Genomic DNA, 19,644 nt, shown 5'->3' on the forward strand with positions numbered 1-19,644 from the left:
GTAGGAGGTCTCCACTGAAGAATCCAATCTAATGAATGAAGTGATTGTGGATTTATAAATTATACACAGTGTGGGCATTGTGTTTATGGAGGTGTGGGACCTGGCAGGTCATATTGTGCAGGCTATACTATCCCTTGTCTGATGAGTTGAGGGATTCAGTGGTTTTCCTGTGAGCATTTGCTGTACACCTCCTGAGAAAGTGTCAAGGTGCTGTGGTGGTAGATACTCAAACAAATCTTGAACTTGAGAAATGTCACAGCTTAACAAAGGCAGACAAAATAAACTACAATGGGACCTAGTTGTGATATATGCCATAAATGTGAAGGAAAGCAAAGTGGAAGCACTCATTGAATAGCTAGTATGTGTCAAGAAATACTTTAGGTACTTTCATTTACATTTTCTAATTCAATATTCCAAATTATGTTTTGAAGTAAGTATTATGCCCATTTTACAGAGGAGGAAGTTAAGGCTCAAAGATGATAAGCAAATTACCATAGATCTCCTTGTTTCTAACATTCATGTACTTTCACTCTATATAGCTAGAGAACCTTAGGAAATATATCAAAATAATAAAGTGAGAAAGAACATGACCCACTTAGTTATTACCTAGTGCTCCAGTTTTCTCTTAACTTCATCTAACTCTTTCCCCCTGCCCATAATGGTTAAGTATATACCCTTGGAACATCCTTAGGGCTGTCCCTTACCAGCTCTTTTATTAATATCCTGGTAATTTAAAAAAAGATCCCTTTGGATGTGGCTTAGAAACTCTCTCCTATTTTCCTCCCATGATTTACCCAATCCCTGATAGCATTAATATTAGAGATAATTAAGTGTGCTGCCTTTACAGGATGCTTGTCCATGGGCATGTTATTTTTTTAATAAAACATGAATACCTTTTATAATTTATTTTAGAGAGAAAGAGAGAGTGGGATAGGGGCAGAAGGAGAGAATCTTAAGCAGACTCTGCACTGAGCATGGACACGGGGCTCAATCCCATACCCTTAAGATCATGACCTGGGCCAAAACCGAGTCAGATGGTCAACCGACTAAGCCACCCAGGCTCCCCAAAACCTCTTATGTCCTTTTTAACAAAACTGCTAACAAACCCACTAGTATGGTTTCCTTTATCATGGATGGAAATTACCATAGCTCAGCTACATTTATCCAATATCATAGAAATTGCTGAGTATACTCCCTAAATGACCCAAATTTTATCCCCCTTTCAATTTAACACTTTAAATAAATGCCAGCAAGCTTCAGCACCTTGGAAAATTACTGTACGTCTGAAACAATTTGGATATCAATATTTGTCACACAACCTTCCTAGGTGTAACATCTGAAGCAGTAGTTACTTAGCTTGCTCGCATTCTCTGTGTGGTATTTACCCAATAGTCATCATTCATGTGTGTTCATTAGGTCTTGGGGTGATGAGCCAAGTCACTGTATTCTCAGCTGGGCCCGGAGCCTGTTTAGTTTGGCACTGATTAATGATGTGTGGGGAGTGAGCAGTTTGCAGAGCTACCTTAGAAACCCAGTTAGCCAAAGACAAATAGCTGAAAGTTGGCTGATGGGAGCATGGGAGGTGGACTCTTGAGAAAGGGGAGTCGTTTCGAAACACCAGTGTGACTCTTGGTTATCCTAACTAGGGGAGGGATTGGTTCTATAGTAGATGATGTTTGGGGTCTGGTTTCTCAATATGCACACTAGGATGGGGTGTAGGGCTTGTCACTGTGTTCATCCAGCCACATCCTTTCTCTGTGCCTTGGTTCTCGCCATTTATAAATTTGCTTACCAGAGCCTACCTGCTTCCAAGTCCCCTTCAAACAAAGTGTCCTTGTATCAGTCAAGTATTTTGAGATGTCCTTTTTGAACATCTTATGCTAAAAAACCAAGCATTTATAGCTTTACTTTTTTTGTTCCAAGGGACTCTTCTACTGAAAAAAAAAAAAAAGCTTTAAATGTAGTATTTATCTTGACTTATATACTTCTTATCTCTTGTTTTTCCTTCTCACTCCATTCACCTTTTGCACCATGTTGGTTTGGCATCCATCCTTCGCTCAAATTTTCTCCTTTTTGCCTCTTTTTGTTTTTTGAGTGGGGCAATAAAGAGGGATATGTTGATCTTGAAGTTGTAGAGAAAATGTCTCCGCTCTGTTTGGGGTGCTGTCCTTTTAGTGTCATACCAAAACTGGGAACAACACATTTTTGTAGTCCTTTTCAGAATGGACTCTTCATCCCTATTACGGATAGGGATCTGATGGAAAACATATCTAAATTTCCCTTGGCAACTCCCAGCTGGAGACTTTATGAATATCTATTTCATAAAGATAAATAACACCTTGTTTAGAGGGCACTTTTTTTTTTTTTCATTAACCCATCCAGAATTCTCAATCCAAAAGTTACAAGGATGCCCATGTCCATTGGGGATGGGGAGAAAAAACAGAAAGGTGGGAAGATGTGCCTAGGGTTACACAGAAGACAGCACAAGAAGAAAAATGCAAAGCCCGGTAAGAATCTAGCTTAATTATTAATCTTTGACTTTATCACTTAGTTCTTCTCAAGGTCTTAAATTTTCACCTGCAAGATACAGTTTGAATGAATTCTATTTTTTAAAAAAATTATTTGTTTATTTGAGAGAGAGAGAGAAAGCACATGCGTCAGGGGAGAGGCAGAGAGAGAAGCAGACTCCCCCGCTGAGCAGGGAGCCAGATGCAGGACTTGATCCCAGGACCCTGAGATCATGACCTGAGCCAAAGACAGATGCTTAGTAGACCAAGTCACCCAGGTGTCCCTCAAACAAATTCTTCTATTTGGCAATTACAGGCTTCCATAGTTTGATCTCGAAGCATCTTCCACTATATCCTACCCCTCTCCCTAAGTAAATAAGCATGAAGAATAGCTATCATTTTTGTCTTGTCCTGTAAAAGCTGCTTAGAAAAGATTTTTTTAACTCTTACATCACATTGTGAAGACTATACTGTAATTTCTAGTTTGTTGGGGGAGCTTAAACTTAGGTTCAGAAATTTGCCCCAGAAGACATAGATGATAATAGTGAGAGCACCAAGAATCAAACACAGTTCTGCCTGATGCTAGTGTTTACTGATTTCCTTTGGCCTTTCCTTAAATTCAAAGTGATCTTGAACAATTGCCTTTATGTTGACTTGAGAAGCCCTAATCCGCTCACTCCTCCTTTCAGATCTGAATCATACCCATCCTGCAGGACCCCTCCCAGAGCCTGCGTTTAGCCTACAGTATTTTCTAATCCCCCAACTGGAAGTGGTCTCCCCACCCTTGAACCACAGAGAACATGGGAATCACCATTGGACATCATTGCCTCAGAGCAAATGGCAGGAAGCAGGTTGAAGTCAGGAGATTTGAGGTCAAATCCCTGCTCTGCCAGTATCTGCTGTGTGATTTTGATTAAATCACTTAATTTTATCTTAGCATATGCTGCAATCTGACCCCTATAGTCCCACCCAGGTAAAAATGCTAAGATTCTGAAGTTGTATTATATATATAATTTCTTGTATGTGTTGAGTCCCATACATCTTTTCATTCACTTAGTCATTCATTCATATATTTACTAAACGTTGAATTTCAGTAATTTAAGAATTTGATCTTGGAAGCACCGAGATCTTCTAGAGGCCTCACTTCCCCCTTTAGACAGTAGAGCTATTGGTTTGGAATGAAGTCCTTGAGGGCAAGGACTTTTCATTTTTTTATACCCCAAGCAGATGAAACAGAAGGAAAAGTCACTTTGACAAGATGAGATCTCAGAACAAAGAAGTTTGGGCAAATGCCAGTAAGCGCTTTTTAAACATTTTCAGTGTCCGGGTTTTTTCCAGCATCTCACGCATCCTTGTGCACCTATATGTACCAGCCTGTAGTGACCAACCTACCAAAAAAGGGGAGAGGGGTGTGGTTATCAACTAGCTGAAGTCCCCAGATTTCAGGTTCGGCTTCCAAGCACTATCATCTTCTATTCCACCTTTAGTAACACTTGTCCCCTTGGGCTCCCGCAAGTCCTCAGATACTCATTTTAGCAGTTGGCAGTTCTGCTTATGCCATCAGCAGACACCACTTTGCAGAATAGATATCCTCTTCCTCCCCTCACAGCCTCAGCAAATTCCTCGGAACCCATTTTTATTTGTCAGATGTTCATGCTAATTCCCAAACACCCTCGTAACAATAATAATAAAAGTAAAATTCTGACCTGGATTTTATTTATGAAAGCTTGGCGAGTTTGCTTACTACTTGAGTACTTACTAGTTAGCAGGAGCTGTGTATGACTTGCGAATCTTTTTATCAACTTCATGTGGTAGAATTCGTTAACTGTAGGTTAAAGTTGTAAACATCTTTTCATTCACCTCTCATATTCTGAAATGAACTGCACCTTTATATTTCCATTTTAATAATTTAAAACATAGGCTTTTGGGCGCGTTTGGGTGGCTCAGTGGGTTAAGCCGCTGCCTTCCGCTCAGGTCATGATCTCAGGGTCCTAGGATCGAGTCCCGCATCGGGCTCTCTGCTCAGCAGGGAGCCTGCTTCCTCCTCTCTCTCTGCCTGCCTCTCTGCCTACTTGTGATCTCTGTCAAATAAATAAATAAATAAATAAAATCTTTACAAAAAAAAAAAATAAATAAAACATAGGCTTTCTTCTAACTTTTGTCTTTAAAGAGAGAGAGAGGTAGAGAGAGAGAGAGGGCAAGGAAGAGAGAGAATCTTAAGTCGGTTCAGCATCCAGCATGGAGCCCGATTCAGGGCTCAGATCGTGAGCTGATCCGAAATCAAGAGTTGAACACGTAACTGACTGGGCCACCCAGGCAGGTCCAAAGCATAGGTTTTCTACATTCAGAACTCGGATTCAGTCTCTCCCATCATTTACCAGCGGTTTCCGAATGCAAAGAAATGAAGGGTCCCTCTGTGGTAGGATTGTCATGAAGAAACAGTGAGATTAATGATACCAAATTTAAAGGACTGCCACCCCACTTAGTAAACCACCAGTAAGCACTAAGAGTCACCATGCTGTCCCCTCTGATTAAAAAAAAGGTGTTTTCTGGGTACCCATCCCATCTGACTCTTATGACTATACCTGATTAGGTGAGGGAGAAGGTGGATATCAAATTTGTTTACAGTTTAAAAATATATTTTCTAATTCAAGAATGCGTGGTGGGATGAGTGGTGAGATCCAACATAACATGCATAGATTTCTTAAGTGAGAAATTGAGAACTCTCATATAGTTTAATGTGTTTTTGTTTTTGTTTTCTGAAGCTTGTTTTGCTTGTGCCATCTTACATGACTCAAGCCTTTTTTTCCCCTCCTATCATACTTTCTTTAAAAAAATATAACAACAGAACATTACTCTTCAATGTATCTGAATTCTAATATAAATTATAGCCACTTGGAAATCATTTCATTTGTTTTTAATAAATAAATAGCAAGAGGATTTGTGTTAAATAAACAGATATTACTTCCCAAAAATCCTCAGTTAATTTCACCTAAGTTATAATTCTAGGAAAGTTCCTCATATATTGGGTATAGTCAGAAATTTTTTCCAGAGTTATAAAAATCATGGAAATTTGAAAGAAAGGGAAAAGGTGATTGTGTTCAACATCTGACAGTTTATAATTTGACCTAGGAGACCCATGTCTGCCCACTATTTCATCATGTCAGCAGGCATGGGTCAGCCCTGAGTATCTGGCTTTGTTCTAGGACCAGTGGTCAGGTCCTTGCGGTAGAGAGTACTCAATTTCCAGAGGCGTTAGTATTGGTTTTGATCACCAAGATAGTGAGTTAGATAGAAAGACTGTGTAGTTATTGAACAACTTACACAAGTACATAAAATTGAACACAGGTCTAGACCCATAAAGGACTTGAGCTAATCCTCAAAGAAATTGGACCTTGGGACTTTTAAGAAACTCTAGTCTGAAGTTATTGAACCGTTGGATGTGTTAGGTAAGATTAACTATTGGTCATCTACATTGATTTCTTCAGAGATGGAGGATGGATGCCATCTTGAATGCCAAATTCAACTGATTGGAGGTGGTTGCCTATAGGCAGAGTCCTTGTGCAGCAGGGAAAAAAATTTTAAAAAGGTGCCCTGATAGATTAGTGATGCCCACCATTGACATAGGAGACATTGACATATACCACGCAATTACCTTCTGTGGGGTTTCCTCCAAAGGACACATCAGTAGGCAAGGGACCACAATCAGGTAAACTGTGGCAGATGCAGTGGATTTTTGGAAACTGAGAGAACAGCTATGTTGCTCCAGCTGTGAGAGGTATAGCAAATGAGAAAAAAAAAAAAAAAAGGAAGAGGTATTGTGTAGAGAAACACAGGAGCCATTTCAAACCTTCTTTGGGGTCATTGGCTCCAAATTGCCAAGTGACCATTGGGATTTTGCAGAATCAGAGCAGTCTGAGCTGTTTTAATTGTCTAAAATTTGTGCTGTGGTGGTTGACAGGTTCTCCTTTAAAGATAATAAATGGCTCACAATTACTTAAGTTTAGAAAGTGCTCTTCTGCCCTGGGACACTGTAATAACCAGCCACGGAAAAAAAAAAGGCCTGGGGATTTATGAGGTGTCCCAATTTATAACCATCTGGGAAAAATACAGCAAGACGTTGGTATAGCAGGTGTGTTAACCAGAGTTAATCTATCATTCTATCATTGCTACTATTAGAAACCCTCTCTTTCCCTCTGCTTGAAACTATCACAGGGATTCAGCCATGGCCTTCACAAAGATGCACCAGAAATCATTTTTTTTAAACATGTAACTCAGAAATACAGTCTGGTTGACCTTGGCTTTACTGGACTGAGTGGGAAATTTTCCAGGTATGAGGGATTTAAAAACCCACTAGTGATAAAAAGATAAATGAGGTATAGTGTCTTCTTTCTGCAGGCTCAAGGTCCTACTGGACGACCAGTAGTGAATACATAATTTCAGTGCACTCTGAGAAGTGCCATTGTTGAAACAATAGGGTAGAAATACAATAGAAATTATTTGGATGTGCAAAAAACTGTCGTGTGCTTAATAATCACTTTGTTTTCCCTGCCCCCAAATTATATTGTTAGCCCATACCTATAATAGGACTTACTAAAGTCCAACATTATTATTTGTTTACACACCTGCCTCCCCCTAACGGCGGGTTTTGCAAGGTGGGCACTGGGTCTGGCTCTTTGGGTTCTCAGCACCTCACCCAGCGTTCAATCCATATTCAAACTGAGCAAGTACAGGACTAAATGTGTACTTCTAAAGCTTATAATACCCAGGAAATGGTGATTTATTAGGCCAAACCTAGAAAATCAAAATATATTTACTCTTAAAGTATTCCGTTGATGATTCCAATGAATTTATTTGGAAATTAAAACACATACCACAGTGTTTTAAATTTCTCAGCAGAGAATGGTCCACTCATAATGTCACACTGTTAGTTGGATAAGTAGAAAAGAGGAAAATATTTGCAGAAGGGTAAAAAAACCAATCCTTCCCCATATATCTAACAGAGTAGAGACCCATGGGCACTGCTGACTTTGAGAGCCACTGTGTGGCTCCCTCCCCTGCCCCATCTGTCTGCCGAGGAGACTCCGCCAGCCCTTCCATTTTGGTGGCACTATCCTTCCAGTGAGACTCACTGAAGTGATGATTCTGATCTCCCTGGGGTTCAGCGGCCTTGCCTGATGGCTGAGCTAGTTTGTGGGAGCCAGACCTCGTTTTTCCCACCCTGGATCCCCTGTGGTCTTACCTGAGCAGTCTGCTTATGAAAAGTTTATTAAATCTCCCTTCCAGCGGGGCAGATTGTCCCATTTCATTTGTCACTATTTAACAGGTTATGCAAAACATGCCGGGAGATCTCAGTGCACAGAGCGTCTGGTTTCACCTCCACGTGAGACAGTAGATGTTTCATTTATTTCTTAATAGCAACTAATTTCAGAGTAGTTTGAAGCTAATTTATCAGGGCCCACTGCTACTCCTAATCTCTGTCTTCCTTTAGCCTCTTCAGTCGCTCCACAAATATTTATGAAACTGATCCTGGGCACAGAGATGTGTAATTAGGTAATCCCACCATCCGTGGAAGCTGAGACATACCAGGGTCGATGAACACAAGAGCAGACATAATTACCATTCACTCCTTTCCATCACACCCTACCAGGAATAAGCAAAGAAGAGGCAGTGAGTCGTCCCAGATTTGTCGGTAAACAACCCATAATGTTTGAAGGGATATCTGTGGTCACCATGTATCCAGGAACAAGGACGATCTGGAATCGCTCATCATTTAGCAGTGTGTATTTTGGTCTTATGAGTATGTAACTTAAAAAACAAAAGTCCTCTGAGGCTCAGTTCTCTAGACAAATTCCTCCTCTACTTTTGGGGACCTCCCAGGAAAGTCATTCCACCACTACTCTTACTCACAGCAGCCACAGCTGCAAGAGAACCAAGCCTCAGGAGTGACCACGGTTTGGGAGACTTTCCCATTGGGAAGGTCATTCTTTGTAACTTTCAGAAGACTTTCAAAAGACTTTGCTTTCAGCATCCATGCTTGATAAAGCATGGCTGACTTTAGTGAACGAGCATCATAAAAACAACAGTAGCATAGTTATTTTAAAAAAATCTTAGCTATAATATAAGCAAATAAATAAATAAAATCTCATAAAAAAAAAAATCTTGGCCATTTCTCTCAACCCCATGGGAAAAGAGTTTCTCAACTTTTGTGAGCAAACCAGCCCCATTGGTTTCTGCCTCTTTCTTCACACGTAGTCACATGTTTTGACTGACTGACTTGACATGTTGTTTATTCAAAGCTGTGGATTAAATGTCACTCACTAATGTGATTTGCTCAGACTTTGCTTGCCTGAGGCCGACTCCATCAGACACTGGTGAAAATAGCTTCCTGTTGTCAACCAGGGTCCTCAATTAGCTGACCAGCCAATCTGCCCTGATGACTGTATTAATTTCGCTCCCTTTTTGCAGTGGAGAAAGGAAGTTTGGTCACACTGCTGTTTGCCTCTTAACTGCGGTCCCTTCAAGGGCAGGCTGCAAAGAGAAGGTCGTGATCTCAAACTTTACCTTGGTTTCTCTCTTTTGAGCTGACTTCATGCGGCCGCTGAAGAGAGTGAGAAGTGTGTTGCTTCCATGTCCGTTGCTCTTCAAGAGACCCTGCGCTAATTGATTTTAAGACGAATTGCTGGGTGAAAGGTTAATTTTTTTCCTGGCCACAGAGATGCCTTCCGTCTTCAGTTAGATGCCTTCTGTGAGGAATAGGACAGCTGTTAGTGCCTTGCGTCTCAGTCTTTGGAATGTGAACTCACCCGGTTAACACCTGCCCAGGACTGTGGGGTCAGGCATTATCTAATGAGCTATTTGGGGGATGAACACCAAGGCCCTCAAAGCTGTCAGTCTGGATGATGTGCAGATTCTCAGGAAGCTTGGAGCTGCCTGAGCATCTCTCTATCTCCTGCTGCCCAATTTCTGTTTCATTAGCAGCTAAAACTGGAGGAAGTTCTCAGGCAAGGGAGAAGTGCTGAACAGGTAGCTCCCTTTCTAACAGCTCCAGGGCCATCCGCTATGCTCTAAGGGTACGTTTGAAAAATCACCTCTCATACTGGCTAGTACTAGTGCTCCCTCAGGTTCTCCAGGCCCATAGAGACACTGCCGGCCGCAGGTTGCCTACTCGGGTTGGCACACAGGCTGCTGCCCTGTGTCGGGGAACACAGCTGCTAATTGCTGCCCAGGGAACTGTGGGCACATTGGGGAGATGGGGGCTGCCCTTGCTAAAGTGGGGCCCTAAACAGGGCCCAAGCCTGGCAGGCAGATGCCCACACTACAGTGGCTTTGGCTGCCTCTGTGATAAGCAGAGTGGTCTGTCTTCCCGAGTAAAGGTGGCTTCTCAGAACATGCCCAGAGCCATCATGGTCCCCTGACCCTTTCTCTGACTGTCCCAGGTGAAAACATTCATCCTGCCCACACCATAGCTAATACCTGAAGACCAAGCCTTGGAGGAACCACTGGCAACAACAAGCTGAGCTCTTGGTTCTTCCTCTGTAATTGCACTGGGCAGTTTAACGAAGGAAGGGAGGCTATCCCTTCTCTCTTTTCCCTGGAAGGGCAGCGGTCATTGATTCTTTCTATCTTATGGCTTCTTGTTTAGACGAGTAGACCTCAAGCCCTCCTGCACATTAGCATCCCAGTGGGGCGTTGTGAAACTTGCCCAGTGTCCGGAGCTCATTCTAGATCGAATGAATCAGAATCTCTGAGGAGGGGTGAGGCCAGGCCAAGGGATGCTTTCCATTTTACTGTAGACTGAGGGTTGAGAAATATTGATTTTTTTTTAAGCTATTTGTTTCTTTTAATCACTTAATGAGTCCATCGGTCATAAGTTACATAGATATTTTCTTTTTTTTTTTTAAGATTTTATTTATTTAATTGACACACACATACAGACATGGAGAGAGGACAAGCAGGGAGAGTAGCAGGCAGAGGGAGAGGAAGAAGCATATTTCCGCTGAACAGGGAGCACAGGGTGGGGCTCGATCCCAGGACCCCAGGATCCTGACCTGAGCTGAAGACAGAGGCTTAACTGACTGAGCCACTCAGGCATCCCTAAATAGGTATTTTCTTAGTAACTACTATGTGACTGGATTATACAGACTGTAGATGTGTGATAGTCAACAAAGGACACACAGTTTGTGATGTTATGGTACAATCCCATCATGGGAGACTGGGGGACCAACACTGACTTTGAGGGGAAGGCAGCAGGTCAGGGAAGGATTATGTTGGCTTGAGGAATGAGCAGGTATTAGGAGGCTTTAAATCACAGGTGGAAGGAAGAGCACAAATGAAGGCACAGGGGTGAAGTTCAAGGCACCTAAAGGCTCTCAGTGTGGCTAGATCATGGGGTGTGTGGAGTGAAGCCAAGGGGGAGGTGTCTCCTGGAGCAGGAGTTGGAAGGCAACCACAGGTGCCCATGTGGGGCACTGGTCTTCATCCACATGCAGTGCTGAACCATCAGAGGTTTCAAGCAGGTAAATGATGTGATCAGACTTGCATTTTGGAAACAATCCAGCTTCTGTGAGCAGGCGCTAGAGTTGAAGTCAGAGGCTTATAGGTAAAGCAGGACAGGTAAGGATGGGCCAGAGGCCCAGGGAGGGGCCAGTGAGAATGAGGCAAAGTAGACAAAAGGAACAGCTATTCAAGAAGGGAGTCAATATCACAACCTTCCTTAATGGTATAATCCTCAGAGCAAAATTCCCAACTTCCAAGCCCAAGTGGTTCCATTATTTTGATCATTGCTACATAGTTTTCCATACTCCCCAAAGACATAACACAACTCAGAGTTACATTTCACTTACAAGTACAGATATATGGTCCCTCAAAGAACAGGCCTCGACCGATGGACTCTGAAGAGGAGTCAAACCAGCAGAAAGCTTGGGTCTGCAGTGAGCTATTCTTTTTCTCAGTGCTCGGGGACATATTCTGGCCTTTGATGGGATACACAGCAAGACTTGCTTGTGCTGGGTTCAGAAATACCACCTCAGAGAAGAAAAATTACAGTGACCTCGCTGCCCACATCACACACAGCACTGGCCTTCGGCTCTGAATTTGGTCATCATCACCCCCTCAGACAGATACCGTAGGAGTTCAGAGCTCAGAGAGCTGTTAGGGACCCCTGAGGAAACAGAGGCAAGGAGGGAGAAGTTAAATGATTTGCTGATTCTTATTATGATCGCCTGCCAAGATCAGGTTGTGTCTATTGTGAAATGCAAAGGAGCTTTTCTGCATTTATTAATGAACAAAATGTTTCAAATTCTTCTGGTATAATGGAGGACCCATGATGAAATCTCAAGGGGCTGGGGGGTGCCCACCAGCTGGGTTGATGCTCTGTGATTTAGAACAGTTTCTGTCCACTTCCAGTAAGCCTGACCACACAGCGCCCCTCACCAGGGAACTGCACTGGCCAAACCCCGGCAGGAGATGTGGCAGAAGGAAAAGCAAGGACAGGCCAAAATATCTTCAAGGCCCTGAAACCATTCAGGGGGGGAACAGTCGAGAACCCTGTTTTTAAAAGAACAAAAACTTTACAATATCCGAATCCATTTTGTTCAGTGCAACTTCAATATAATCTTGAACCGCTCTACCCATGTTAGAAGCCCGCTGTGTCATCATGAGGCAGTTTGTGTGCAGCAAGGAGGGATTTTTTTTTTTTTTTTTTTTTTTGGATAAGCTGTCTTTAGGACTGGAATTCACAGAAACCTTATACTGATGGGTATCATGTTTGGACTTGTCCTAATCCTGACTGAAGATGATCACCTCCACTTTATAGATATGGAAACAGGTTCAGAGAAACTGAGTGATTCACCTGGCTCAGCAGGTCAGGGAGCCAGACTTTGAAATGAGCACTGCCTAACTCTAAAACCCAGTGGTTTCCCTTTATACCAGGGTTTGCCAAATTCCTGCCCACCAGCCAAATCTAGCTCACCACTTGTTTTATTATTATTATTATTATTATTATTATTTATTTGACAGACAGATCACAAGTAGGCAAAGCAGCAGACAGAGAGAGAGAGGAGGAGGAGGAAGCAGGCTCCCCGCTGAGCAGTGCCCGATGCGGGGCTCGATCCCAAGACCCTGGGATCTTGACCTGAACCGAAGTCAGAGGCTTTAACCCACTGAGCCACCCAGGCATCCCACCTGTTTTTTGTAATCAGGTCTTATTGGAACAGAGCCACACTTGTTCATTTGCTTCTGGTCTGCAGTCACGCTCACAACGCCCGGGCAGAGCTAAGTAGCTGCCACAGACATGATCCGGCCCTTAACAGAAACTTGCCAACCTCTGCTCTATGCCTACACTGCCCCAGAATAAATACAAGAAAATTAAATGCTACTCCTTGGGGCCATAAACATTTTTATTTCTTCCTCTCCCCTTCATTTAATACACTTGACACTGTTCAGCAAAAACTCTCATTCTCATGGACTAACCTAGGCAGCCCTCTCCCCAGCCGTGGCAGAAGTACAAAGGAAAAACATTTTTAGTTTCCAGAAGGTGTCCTAATTTTGAAGACCTCCAGGGGGCTGGGGCAATCAATAGTCTGCATCTAGGTCAGTACGTGTCGCTGTGAACTTCTAGTACTCTTTCGGAGCAAGGCAACTTCTCCCCACATCCCGAGCTCAGAGAGTAGCCCTTCAGAGTGACCCCTGGCCTCCGGGAAGTTATCCTGTCTGTAGATGAGCACCTAGACCCCTCTCCAGGCAGAATCCTTCCCATTTTTTGGCCCTTATGAGTCTTCAGTCATTTTGTCTTGTGTAAGGAACATTCTTAGGAAGAAAAATGGTCCAGTGCTAAAGCCCAGCAATGAAAATTCTCCCACACGACTCATTTTTAAGCTAGACCGTGTTGACATCTGTCTTCTCCGTGACAACCTTTTCTCTTCATTATGGAGATAAATCCATTTAATGGATTGCTACTGATAGGGTATATTGTACATTTTTGTAAGTGCTGACCGCCGCCACCCCCGCTTAGTGGCAATGCCCAGTAGCCATTTCTCCAGAAAACTTTTGCTCAGCTGCAGACCAGCCTTTTCCATTTCAGCCTGGGAAAGGAAGCCCAAAATGACTCTCAAACCCTCAGACAGCATTTCAAAGCCACAGACTTTAATTTTTAGGCTTTGTAAAAGTGTATGTACTTTGAAAACCATGTTAACAGTCTTCTAATTCTGTTAAGGATGTATTCTTTTAATTCTACAGATAAGAGGTGGGAGCCTAAGAATCTTTGGCGTTGAGCATATCTATCATTATTACAGTCTGGAGGGTACTGTGTTAAGTAGTAGGGACCACAATACAAATAAAAATAGTACCAGCACTCAAAGCATTTAGTCTGGATGGGGAAAGGTTTCTGATTCAGTAGGTCTCGGGTGAATCTGAAAGTTGCATTTCTAGCAAGTTCTTCGGTGATACAAATGTGGTCTGGGAACACTGTCGAGGATATTTTTTTAAATTGGATTAACCTCAGACATAAGTCATTTCATCCTCAGACGGCAAGGGAACATGACATCACAGTTGTTGTGTTTCTAGTATGTTCCATTCAGCGTATCAGTACTTTACAAGTAATAATCTTGTTTGGATTTCACAACAATCCTATGAACTCTGAACTATTAGTTCTACTTTATAGGGACCCAAACTAAGGCTTGGGAACAGAGACTCATGTTTGTTACCTATACACAGGATACCATAAAGGGTATAAAGATTTATCTAGTGAGCAAGACCTTAATGAATTCTAAATGATTAGTCCTTCCGCTTTACAGATGCTAAAACTGAGTCTTGGGGGGACTGAATATCTTGAAGAATATCACAGCCTGGCTCGCCACTTGTGTTGGGCCCCAAAGGCTGAGCCACTATCCTCCAACCAATAGCATCCGCTGGCCGAAAGCTGCTAACATGGGCTCTAAAAGCTTATTTGGTCAAATGCCTGAGTCAAGTACTCCCTCCGTCCAGCCTTTGTTCTTGCTGTTTCTGGTTCCTCCGCCTGGACTCCCTTCACTTCTTCACCTCAGTAACTCCTAGCCGTGCTCCAGGTCCCAGCACTTTGGTCTTGGCCTTGCAGAGTTCTCTGACATCTCTCCTTACCCCAGCTGAGCCAGGGTAATGATTCCTTTGTCATGTCTTCCTTTTCCCAGACCCCTCTGTGAGCACAACCTCTCCAGTCTTTGTGTGTGTCCCAACATAGTGTACTGTACCAGATTCCATCACACACCCCAAAATCCCCTGGTGACTTACCACTAATTGAAAGATAAAAATCCAATTTTTTTCATCTTAACCAGCTGAAACCACCCACTCTCTGGCGCAGCCTGACTTTCAGCCTTACCTCGAAGCACCACCTGGGTTTTCCAACTAAATGAAACTACCATACACTCCTCCCGACTAGGACTGGGCTCTCCTCTCTCCAGCCTTGGCTCATGCTGTTTCTTCCAGGAATGACTCCTTCTCTACCTCTCATTGTGTCCACATTTGGCCTCTCCTCAAGGCCCAGCCAAAGTCGGGGGCTGTGCCATGAGCCTGTCAGCACTTGAGCAAAGCTAAGTATTTAGGGAATAAATGTCTTGACCTCGCTCTTCTGTGACATCACTCCCCCTACCCCCTTGGAGGAGGCAAGTATGTAATGTCTTATCCACTTTCCCATACTAGGATTCAAGGCTTCAAATATCTCACTTATAGTGCCTTGCACATTGTAGATGCTTGAAAACCAGTTGATGAGAACAGATGAATAATGCTGTGTGAAGACCGTGGCTGTGAAGGAGAGGTCAGATTATTGATTAGACTAGAAGCACCTGGAGGCTCAGGAGATCTTGGAATAAAACACAGGAGCCCATCTCAGTAAGCAACAGGGAAACAGGAGCACATTTAGACTACTAGCCCGCTTGATTCTTCCCGGGGGTGGGGGGTCCCCAGAACTTACACCTTTAACCCAGTCTTCCAAGGATCTGAAAGGTTTTCTCCATTTGAGGTACATGTGTATTTTGGGACTCCCACTTCTTTTGTAACTTGTGACATTGTTACAGAGAGCATGTGCTGGAAAAATTCCAGAAACACACCACAGGCACAGTTTTGACCTTGTTAAAATAATCAGTCAATACCAGTAAGTGAATGTGGGTTCTGAGAGCATGTTTTGTCTGATGTCCATGACAGAACATATTCATATTCTGTAAATAAGAAGTTTTAAGTCCATTGATTTGCTGATGCCTCTGCAACACCATCTATGGGCTTTCCAAACCATGATAAAAGGTCTGATATTTTCCAAAGAAGACAGAGTAAGCATGGTGGTTGTGAGTGTCTTGATTTAAATCATGCACGTAGAACATTAAGAGAGACTTTACACTATTAATTTTAGCCTTTTTTAGAAGCTACTTTGCTAAGAAATAGAGAAATATTTGATTTATAACTTTTTTGTCTCTGCAAAAAAAAAAAAAAAAAAGTATCAGTGACATTTTTTTCTACTGGGCTCATTTTCCTTGGCACATGGAGTTACCATAGAACTTCTTGGGGCCCCAGCAAAATTGTGAAGTAAATCAGGCAAAGCTAGTCTTTCCCTCCACCAACCTCCATTCTGGACTGTATCTCAACCACTTGCATCCTTTACCCTGGGGCCTATCAATTTACTCTTAGGAAATGGTCTATATTCACTTCTAAACCAAAGCATAAGTGATTGTTGGAAATTTAAAAGATTGTCCCACTTATGGATTCTTACATCTAGAAAAAGATGAAAGTCTTAAGCTAGAAGAATTGAAACCTTTAACAGTGGATTTTAAGCATAAAATGTAAGTAGGAACTGAAGAATCTCCCATATCACCGTCAGGGATTATCATCATTTCCATGCAAAGGTACAACCATGAGCATTAAATGAAGATGCTGTTTTAAAAAGTTTTTCCTTATTGAAGTCACTTCATTGTTTCTATCCAGCTTTCTTTTCTTACTTTTCCCCAATCTGGGCAGCCTCCATCCCATAAGCAGATACTCCTCTTTGACTTCATTGTATGTATTCGTTGAGATCTTAAGTTGCAAGTGACAGGAATTCCATTCAATTGGGGAAATAAAGGTTCATGTAACAAACCACCAAACGTCAAGATTGAATTGACATTATGGTTGAGTATAATTTAACTATTATTAACTCTCTCTCTCTCACACACACACACACACACACACACGCACACAATCTTTCTTCTATCTAATTTGAATGGAACCAGTCTCATCATCTTCCACTCTTCTACATGTTACGAGACAGTATTATGGTTATCAGTTTTAGGGGAAAGAGCATGCTTCAGCTCTGCTTCAAGTCAAGTCAGAAGTCTGGAGAAGGATGCTGATTGGTCAGCACAGGTCATATGCCCACTTACTAGTGTTATCTTTGTGTCCAATCCTCTGTGTTCTGGTAACTGTCATCCCTGTGACAGCCACTTAAGAAACACTTAAGTGTTTCTCCCCTTAAAGTGGGAGCATCCCCTGGCCCTCTTTCCTTATCTATGAAATGAGGAAATTGGAGATGTCTCTGAAACTTTCCCAGCTGTAACCTGATTCTATTTTGAAATTGCTTCTTCATTTTTGGTATTCTAATCACTCTCTTGGTCTTTCTTACATGTCCAACCTCCCACATGAAGGTCAAGTAGCATTGGGAGATGATAATTATCTCCTTGACCCAACTCTGAGTTTCTCTAAATGGGGAGGAGGTAGCTCCTGTGCTGCCTCCTCATGAAACAGCCAAGTGTTATATAGTTCAGCCTTGACCAAATTTAACCACCATTTATACCACATGATATAAGATGGTCACAATTTCAAAATTTGTCAAGCATCCCAAATTTAGCATTTTACTTGTGTGAAAAAAGGAAGCAGATCATGTGGAAGGTCAACTGGAAATTTTCCCTGATGCCATTGTGCTGGGGGCAGGAAACAATGCTTATGTAACTGGTCCCAATTCAGAGGCAGCCCAGGCTCAGCAGGGTTAATGAGGGCCCATGTGCAGGTTATTCATCTCTTCCCACGGCACTGAATACTCATTCTCCTTGCAAAACCCTTACAATGTCTTCTCTGAAATGTCTCCCCACCTGCCACTAAAGGCCACCAGTCCGTCTTCTCTTTCACGTCCACTCTTCTGCTGTTATGATCATTGCTTATGTCCCATGTCCGGCTCTCTTATTAGACCACCAGTTTACAGAAGGCAAGGGCCATACCTTATTCACCCTTGAATTCCCAGTGCTTCACCCAGTATAGACACATTGTAAGTACTCAGTGATGTTTGTTATATTGACTTCACAGCAAATGCTCCTCAAGCAACTTTTTATTAATTGCTTCTATTAGTACTTTCTGGTTTATGGCAAGCTGGTAGCCAACACAGTTAGACTGAAGGACCCAGGTCTTCGAAACTCCCATGAATCAGAGGACAAGAAGACAGTTGCCTTTCTGTCTTCACACAGTAACTACCCCTGCACAGAGCAAGCAGGGCACACACATCCTTGGTTAAAGTAGATCTATCATGGGGGGTACTCAGTGTCATAGAACTCAGCTAGAGATATGTGACCTTGGGTCAGACCTCAATCTTAAATCTCAACCTCTTTATCTCTAAAAGTGACCCCAAGTGGCATGGGGTCATGATTGACCATGGCATCACAGTGGCATGATTGACCATGGAGCCCTCGAATCCCAACGCATTCACCTACCAACCAGCCATAACATCCTGAACTAGTTACTTGACATTTCAAGGCCTCTGTTTCTTCATATGTAAAAAGAATGATGACCACATCTAACTCCTAGATTTGAGTGGAATAAGAGAGGGAACAGACATAAAGCTTCCACCATAGTATCAGGCCCACAGTACATACCTCTCTCAGTGGTAACAATTATTATTCTCCTCTGCAGTGGAAGATTTAAAAAAGAAGCAGGAAGATTATAAATTCTGATGAAGACGAATCCACATTTTTTTTTTTTAAAGACGAATCCACATTAATGTTAATTGCCTCCTTGTGGGCTGGACCTGTCCTTAGGCAGCACATTACCATATTCTTTTTTTCTTTAAGCTTCCAATGGGATATGTCTGTTCTATTTAAAAGGCCTCCTTTTTAGTGCTTGGCCCAAGAAGGCAACAGCACGTGCACAGTTTCTGATCCCTCATGTATGTGAACACTCAGGCCTTCACTACCCAGGGAGAGCGTTCTCGGAGGTGTGAGTGTGGGTATCATTTCACGTTTGTTTGAGCCAGTACCAGCCAGACTTCCACAGTTAATTGTGTCTCAGTGATCTTCTTCGGGAAAAAATGGCGGTGACACAGACTCCTAGCTGTCGCTTGAACTTCTTTCACTTTTGAAATTTGCATTATTCGTAGCGTCAGTTTTGGCAGTAGTCCCATAATATGTTGAGCCAATGGAGCACTTCCCCAGCCAGGCCTGGCCCCCCACCCCAGTTCCAAGTTCATCAGTCCATCTCCTTCCTTGTGGTTCCAGGAGCACAAGAGAGAGTGAAGGTGTACACTGTGGTTGTTTACTCTTTGGAAAAGCACTCTCAAGGCTTGGGCATAGAGCGCAGGGGAAGGGAATCGGGGGTAAGGAACAGAGAGGCAGGGAGCCGTTCACTCTAGACCTTTCCAAATGGGCAAGGGCAACCCCCCAGGAAAGTTATGGTCTTCCTTTCATCTACAGGTAATGCAGGTGGTGAAGGAGCAGGTTATGAGAGCTCTTACAACCAAGCCTAGCTCCCTGGACCAGTTCAAGTGCAAACTGCAGAACCTGAGCTACACTGAGATCCTGAAAATCCGCCAGTCTGAGAGGATGAACCAGGAAGATTTCCAGTCTCGCCCGATTTTGTAAGTAACCCCTGAGCTCTCTCTCCTCAGAGGCTCTGACCCACCATCTCTGGTCTGAAGGCCGATCACACACAGTGCAGTGGGCTGTGTTGTGAGCTCATTTATAGAAGGCCAACAAAAGACACTCCGGAAGACCTCAGCTCAGTTCATGAAGTCTCAGCAGCTCCCTGAGGAAGTCGGCATAGAGGCAGCTGAGGGGACGGCAGGGACAGGTCCCAGCAGCAGGACCTAAACCAGGGAGTGGCTTGCATTTGGAGGAGTCCCCTGAGAACTTGTAGCTGAAAAGTAGGAAGACCTTTC

The 19,644-nt window shown here is 43.0% G+C and overlaps 1 protein-coding gene across 8 annotated transcripts in view; it reads left to right on the forward strand.

Annotated features, from left to right (window-relative positions):
- ELMO1 (engulfment and cell motility 1) overlaps positions 1-19,644 on the forward strand; it is a 521,901-nt gene that overhangs the window by 462,324 nt on the left and 39,933 nt on the right. For all 8 annotated transcript variants that reach the window (XM_059396569.1, XM_059396564.1, XM_059396568.1 and 5 more), the window contains one exon: positions 19,181-19,344. In XM_059396569.1, the coding sequence (XP_059252552.1) occupies positions 19,181-19,344 (164 nt within the window). The remainder of the gene's footprint in view (positions 1-19,180; positions 19,345-19,644) is intronic.

The sequence above is a fragment of the Mustela nigripes genome, chromosome 4 (genome assembly GCF_022355385.1).
Source record: "Mustela nigripes isolate SB6536 chromosome 4, MUSNIG.SB6536, whole genome shotgun sequence".
Taxonomy (NCBI): Eukaryota; Metazoa; Chordata; class Mammalia; order Carnivora; family Mustelidae; genus Mustela; species Mustela nigripes.